Source organism: Chelonia mydas, chromosome 24 (assembly GCF_015237465.2).
Source record: "Chelonia mydas isolate rCheMyd1 chromosome 24, rCheMyd1.pri.v2, whole genome shotgun sequence".
NCBI classification, from domain to species: Eukaryota; Metazoa; Chordata; order Testudines; family Cheloniidae; genus Chelonia; species Chelonia mydas.
Window position 1 is genome coordinate 5,638,703 of NC_051264.2, and position 7,575 is coordinate 5,646,277.

The following is a 7,575-nucleotide window of genomic DNA, read 5'->3' on the forward strand; positions in this document are numbered from 1 at the left end:
CCTTCAACTACCTGCAGGGGGGTCCCAAAGAGGATGGAGCTCGGCTGTTCTCAGTGGTGGCAGATGACAGAACAAGGAGCAATGGTCTCAAGTTGCAGTGGGAGTGGTTTAGATTGGATATTAGAAACACGATTTCACTAGGAGGGTGGTGAAGCACTGGAATGGGTTCCCTAGGGAGGTGGTGGAATCTCCATCCTTAGAGGTTTTTAAGGTCAGGCTTGACAAAGCCCTGGCTGGGATGATTTAGTTGGGGATTGGTCCTGCTTTGAGCGGGGGGTTGGACTAGATGACGCCCAAGGTCTCCTCCAACCCTAATCTTCTATGATTCTACGATTTCCCCTAGTGCTCATCTCCTCTTGATGCCCCTAAATCAGGGCCAGATTTTTCACGAGTGCTCAGCATCCCATTAGGATATTTAAGGCCAGAATTTAATGTTCTGAGCTCCGTTGACCATGGAGCCACTTATCTTGGTACCTCAATGGGCTCTTTGGAAAAAGCCTCTCTGATTCCATGTACCGAACCCTGCAAAAGTTTCCGTCCCCTTAGTCATGACATGGGTGCAATTAAACTCCTCCGTCTAGGCCATCGCTTTGCTCCTTTCCCAGCAAAACAGTGGCCCTGGTTTCAGAGCTGACTCCAATCAAAATTTCATTTCTGTAAACAGGAAATGGGCCTGCTTGTCCCCCGACGGGCTGGGATTTTGTGTTTGCTCAAGGGCTGGGAGCTGATTACCTTTTTGATTTGTCCCTTCTTGATGGTCCTTTATGACGATCCCCCCCACACACACACCACACCACACGTACTGCCTACGTTAATTGCAGCATTGCAAAGCAATTCATAAATCAGATGGCTGGGAGTGAATTATAGCTGTAGGAAGAAGTGAATCATATTTTCTCCCAAAGAGCTTCTCTGCACACAAGCTTTAATTACACTGGTATAGTTAAAGCCGTTTTATTGGTATTGCTTATCTGTATCCATACTAGAGGGGTAAAACTTCTCCTTTCCTGAAGGCGTGGTCCCTGTGACCAAAAGGGAAAGGGCTCTACCATTATAATAATAATAATTCCTGCAGCTTTTCATCAGCAGATCTCAAAGCACTTTCCAAAGGAGGTTGGGATCATCCCATTTTACTGATGGGGAAACTGAGGTACAGAGCAGGGCCTTGCCTTGCCCTGGGTCACCCAGCAGGCCAGTGGTAGAGAAGGGACTGGAACTCATGTCTCCTAAGTCCCAGTGCTCTATCTGCTAGGCCACACAGCACCTTTATTACATCCACACTCGGAGTTCGACTGATTTAATCCCATTCAGTTGGACGGTCAGGCCAAAATCATTCAACAGGCACAAACCCTGCGTGACGATCAGGTTTGTTCTCTCCCCACCCGCGACGTCCCTGCCTTACTTCAATAGGAGCGGATGGAGCTTAGCACCAACCACAATCAAGCCCTTAGGATGGATTTAACCCTTTTAACCCTTCGTGTGCTGGATAATGCTGTGGAACATTCCCTCGCGAAGGAATCCAGCTGCTCCAGAGGTTCGGGGCGGGGCGGGGGGGCGGGGGAGAGAAGGGGCAGCCTCATCCTGGCTAACACTTGTGCTTCCTCACAGCTGGAAGCATTACCAGGGCTTACGCTTTCAGCCGCGGTATAGTTCCTCATTAACCTCTTCCCTGGAGCCAAATCAGGTGCTGGCAGCAGCATCAGCCCCGCCTTGATTTAGACTTTGACACAGGCTGGAGTCGATAATACCTCACGCGAGCCCCATAAATCTGGGAGCCAAAGAGTTGGTTTTTCTTTTTTCCCCCCGGCCGATCTTGCTGAATCTAGCCGTGAGACAGAGCCATCTTCCGTCTGTCCAGGGTTGGAGGTTGGGGGGCGCCCGGCAGAACAGAGATGGGCGATAGGAACAAGGACATCTGGGGTTTAAGGTGAGTGGGCCAGGACCCCCATGCACTGAGCATGTAGGAATCCCGGAAATGTATGCAGAAGTGAGTTTGTACGGAGGGGCCGCACACACACTCACCCCTCTGCCCAGGGAACGTTATGCCACTGTTTACTAAGCCAGACTGACCCCTGGAGTAACCAGCCCCATTGGCCTTGGGCTTACCGTGCAGTTGACGATTGCTTTGGCCCCAAGTGCTTTGTGGGTGGGTGGGCGGGGACACTGGCCTGCTGGGAGATCGTAATTCAATTCCTCACCCACCTGCGCTGCTTAGGCTGGGGGAATTGCCCCGACGGGGGACGTGATTTGTGCTGCTCAGGGTAGATGGCCCTGCCGCCCTAGGGCTGCCAGCAGGACTCTGAAGAGGAAACCCACCTGGCCCTCTTCGGCGGGGGTACCACCCCGGGCCCGTGGGAAGCGTTGCTCCATAAAAAGCTCTTGCATCTGGGCTTGGCCATTGCTCCACAGACCCGGCAGGAGATGCCAAAGCCCGCTGCACCCTCCTTAGAGGGGTCAAGAGGTGCACACATATAGGTTTTCAAGTCCCAAGCTGCCTTGTGGGTGGAAGCGGGGAAGGTCCTGGGATCTGCGGGCATGTGCTGAAGTCCTCCTTAAGATCTGGAGTCCTCTGTGGGTTTCAATCCCTGGATGGTGGCAAGACCACTACAGGACAGGATCTCCGGTGACGTCTGCCCTATCAGCAGCTGACAGAGGCAAATGAAGCCAAAGAAAATGTAAAGCCAGGAGCCATGAAACTCGAATGCAGATGCCATCCAGCTCATCAGACCGGTCGTCAGCAGAGAAGGGGCTGAGCTCCTCCAAGGTTCGCTTGGCTCTGGGGCTCTTGTGGGATGCCCTGTGGAAATAAGGGCACAAAGTCCGTCTTTGCTTCTCCCAAGTCTCAGGAGCGTTAGGGCTAGAGGAAGGAGCCCTGGCTGGAGTTCCATCTCCAGAGTCAGGTCCCGTCATTCCTCACAGGAATACAGTGGAATCGCTGCTCTCGCCGGCCTGCACCGCAAAAGACCTCCAGTTAGGTTGGGTGCAAAAGATCATGACCTGTAGCACGACCGGTGCTAACGGCAGCCCCATGCCCTGCTAGCCCAGGCTCCTCTGATGTTAGCCCAAAAGCCACCCATGTGTTTTAGAGGCCGTGATTCACCAGCGGTCATTTCAGCATCTCCTCGTTGAAGCCCGCCCCAGGGCCGTCCCTACCTCGCCCTGCGGGCTGGCCTCCTCGGCTCTCAGCTCAGGCATGACGGTGATGGTGGTAGACAGCAGGGCGTATTCCTTCTCTGCCACCTGTAGGCTGCTGGGGGTGCCCCTCCGGTGCAAGGGCAGTGCCACCTGGGCGGTGCCCTCCTCCCTTCCCTTGCTGGTGGAGGAAGGCAGGTAGGAGGAAGCCTGGGCCAAGAGGCTCAAGAAAGCCTCCTTCAGAGCCCTGCGAAACTCCCTCCGCATCAGGCAGTAGACGACAGGGTTAAGGCAGCTGTTGCTGTGGGCCAGGCAGGTGGTGAGGGGGAAGATGTAGGTGTGGAGGAAGTAGAAGGTCTTGTCCCAGGGGACAGCCCTGAACTTCACCAGGGCCCCCCAGAAGGTCACCACGTGGTTGGGGAACCAGCAGACGAAGAAGGAGGTGACCACTAGCCAGACGGACGTGGCGATCTGGCTCTGCCTCCTGGGGTTGTTGGTGTTGACGCGGTGCTGTTGGAGGAAGCTCAGGAGCCGCAGGTAGGAGGCCAAGATGATGACCAAGGGCACCACAAAGGCCACCAACACCTTCTGGAGGTGATACACTCCCAGCCACCGGTTGGTGGGGAACTTGAGCAGGCACAACTCCACCCCGACCACATCTGTCACCGTGGCAAAGATGGCGGTGGGTACGGTGGCTCCCAAGGCTGCGGCCCAAAGAGCCACGGTGATCCACTTGGCCAGGTTGGTGGTCAGCTTGAGGCCGGGCCTGATGGCGGAGGCCACGGAACAGTAGCGGGTGACGCTCATGGTGGTGAGCAGGAAGACGTTAGCGTAGACGCTCACGACGGTCAAGGTGAGAACCAGCTTGCACATGACATTGCCGAAGGGCCAAGTGAAATCCAGGGCCGTCTCCACCGCCCAGAAGGGCAGGGTCAGGGCAAAGTGGAAGTCGGCCAGCGCCAGGCCGAAGACAAAGACGTCTATGGGAGAGGCCGGCCTGCCCTTCTGGGTCCGGACCAAGTACATGACCATGGAATTGCCCAGCAGCCCCACGGTGCACACCACCAAGTAGACGCTGGAGATGAGGATCCGCAGGCCGAAGATCCCGTCAGCCGGGATGGAGGCCGCATCATCCCCACTCAGCCCCCAAGCGTCCAGCAGGGATTTGTTCCCGAAGTCGGGCCGTGCTGAGCTGTTCAACTGCCCCATCCCCCCTTCCTGCATGTTCAACACACTCTCCTCCCAGCTGGGGGGTAGGGGTTGTGGCACTGGGGACATACAGCACCCGGCACGCGGAGGAGGAGAGAGGCCCCTCTACTCACCACGTGGCCGGTGCAGCCATCCTTGCCCGAAGCCAGCCCATTCCCCGTCAATGCTCTTCCACGCAGCTCCGCTCACCCTGAATGCACGCACCACTGGGTCCGCGGCACGGAAACTGGGACAGCCCCATGCAATAAACCAGCGGTGGCTCGCACAGCTGGGAGGGGGAATCCTTCAGGCATGAGTCGGCCCTTGAGCTCCTGCATCGCCCTTGGGCCTCCCACGTCGGTGGCAATCGATGCAGGCTGGCCGATCTCCTCTCTCCTGCGCTCCTGAGTCCAGCCGTGCAGGGGGTGTGGACTGAACTGTGCAAGGCAGAAGAGCTGTCTTGGGTGTGTGTGACACTCTAGCAACTGAAGGCTGGCCCTCCCGAGGGGCAGGGCAAGACTCCTCCTTCATTCCTGGGGCAGGTGGAACAAAGGTACCTCCTCCCCACCCCCCTCGCTGCTGGACTCTCTGTTCAGCTGTTTACCTGCAGCCAATGCTAAGGTGAGACTTCCAAAGCACCCGCTGGTGCATGCAGCAAGCCCGGCTGGACCACAGGCCCTGGGGTGAATCAAGAATGAATTGGGTGGGTTCTGATTCTCCTTTGGCCCTCTCATGGCTAGCACCCTCTTTGCGCTGGTCTAAGTCACTGCACCAGGTGACTAATCTAGTTACCCTGGAGGAAGGGAGATCAGAATCAGGCCCAGAGTGTGTGTGTGTGTGTGTGTGTGTGTGTGTGTGGTGGGGGGGGGAGTGTATTTTAAAGGGCCAGTGTCAGGACAGCTTTTGGGTCCAACATTCAGGTGTTTTGTAGCAACAAAATTCGAATGTCAATATCCATGTTGCCCTGAATTTAAATTCCAGTGGATACAAATCAACTTCCCTGAGCTGTGGGGGTTTGCAACGTAACCATTGCGTTGTAACGCTCCTTCCCTGCAGCCAGGGAACGGGTACAGAGAAGGGTCTTGACTTGCCCAAGGTCACCCAGCAAAACCGGTGGCTAGTCAGTCGGAGCGCCCTGCTCCATACACTAGACACTGCTGCCTCACTGGGAAGTTGTGGCCCACTCCTGGCTCTGACCCTGGGAGGCCTCGGGGGGGGGGGGGAGGGGCCCCTTTCTCTGCCTCAGTTTCCCCATCTGTCAAATGCTTTATGATCTTGGGTTAAAAAAGTGCTAGAAGTGGAGAAGAGAAACTGAAGTATGGAGTATGGAAACCGATCAGTCTGGTGTGTCTGCCCCCCGGAGACACACCATGCTTGTCAACGGCAAACTCCTGCTGATTTCTGCCGAGTTAGGACCCCCGGGCCTGACTCGTGATTTCTAATCAGGCTCTGTCCCTTTAACTGCGAATCCCATGCACCGCTACAGACTAGGGACCGAATGGCTAGGCAGCCGTTCTGCGGAAAAGGACCTAGGGGTGACAGTGGATGAGAAGCTGGATATGAGTCAACAGTGTGCCCTTGTTGCCAAGAAGGCCAATGGCATTTTGGGGTGTATAAGTAGGGGCATTGCCAGCAGATCAAGGGACGTGATTGTTCCCCTCTATTCGACATTGGGGAGGCCTCATCTGGAGTACTGTGTCCAGTTTTGGGCCCCACACTACAAGAAGGATGTGGAAAAATTGGAAAACGTCCAGCGGAGGGCAACAAAAATGATTAGGGGACTGGAACACATGACTTATGAGGAGAGGCTGAGGGAACTGGGATTGTTTAGCCTATGGAAGAGAAGAATGAGGGGGGATTTGATAGCTGCTTTCAACTACCTGAAAAGGGAGTCCAAAGAGGATGGATCTAGACTGTTCTCAGTGGTAGCAGATGACAGAACAAGGAGTAATGGTCTCAAGTTGCAGTGGGGGAGATTTAGGTTGGATATTAGGAAAAACTTTTTCATTAAGAGGGTGGTAAAGCACTGGAATGGGTTACCTTGGGAGGTGATGGAATCTCCTTCCTTTGTGGTTTTTACGGTCAGGCTTGACAGACCCCTGGCGGGGATGATTTAGTTGGGGATTGGTCCTGCTTTGCGCAGGGGGTTGGACTAGATGACCTCCTGAGGTCCCTTCCAACCCTGATCTTCTACAATTCTAACTGTGCTTGTGTTTCTCCAGGGTCCAGGCGATTGTGCTCCAGGCAGCTGATCAAAGCCGTGGGCCTGGGAATGCACCAGCTGGATTTCTTTTCCTGGGAAATCCTGGATTTAAGGGTGCTGAGGGGCAAATGCCCCTCGCAGCCCATATCTTCTGCCAGCGTGCTGTGCCTAGAGCCCGGCACCCAGCAGGACCAGACTACGAGTGCTGGATGGGAAAAGAACCGGACCCTCCCTCGCTCTGCAGCACCCACAGCGTAGCAGGGGAAGTGGCCAACAAGGACAATAGTTACCGGCTTCAGGGCAGTTTCTTTTGCGCTTGCCAGTGATTTAACGGGCTGTGATTGCCTGGTTTGTTTGAATTGGCAGCAAGAGGCAGCAATAAAGTACCTGGCGATCCCGGGTGACGAACGCGGCCTGCAATTGGTTCAAGCACACGAAGCCGCAGGTTTATGAGGCCAAGCACCTCAGACCCGATCCCAAGCGTCTCCGCTCCCTGAAAGCCCCGGACGCCACCGAGAGCACCTAGGCCCAGAGCTTTGCAGGGGCGTAGTAGCCGTGTTGGTTGCAGGATACGAGAGACACAAGGTGGGTGCACCGTACATGAGTCTTGGCCCCTCTTTCTTTACAAATGAAGGTCTGGTTAGCAGGCTGTAGGGAGTGTTATAAATGGTTGTAATGGGCCACAGAGCCAGTGTCTCAGATCAGTCCCTGGTTTTGAGCCTCCCTCAGAATTGAAGTTCCCAGGCTCGTCGGTTGAAGGTGCAGTGCAGGTTTCCTTTGTGGTGGGGACGCCCGCGCTGAGATCCACCAACCAGCATGGCGCAGTGGCTAGGGGCTAGAATGGGAGTTAGGGCTCTGGCCTCCCGATGACTCGGATGAGTTGCGTCTCTAGACTCCCCGTGTAAAGAGCGAATGACAATGCTTGTGCTCCTTTCCCCCGTGCTAGCTGGCTGGATTGTGCCAATGAGAGCTTGATGCTGTTACTACGCCCTGTTATCTTATTACAGTCTGGTTCCCCGGATCCTATCCTGCAGAGGGAGGGGTGCATCTCACCT

The 7,575-nt window shown here is 55.4% G+C and overlaps 1 protein-coding gene across 1 annotated transcript; it reads right to left on the minus strand.

The window, feature by feature from the left end:
• Positions 1–3,108: 3,108 nt before the first annotated feature.
• On the minus strand, positions 3,109–4,353 carry RXFP4 (relaxin family peptide/INSL5 receptor 4). The gene has a single exon (XM_007064613.2). The coding sequence runs from the start codon at positions 4,351–4,353 to the stop codon at positions 3,109–3,111; it is 1,245 nt and encodes a 414-aa protein (XP_007064675.2).
• Positions 4,354–7,575: the final 3,222 nt, after the last annotated feature.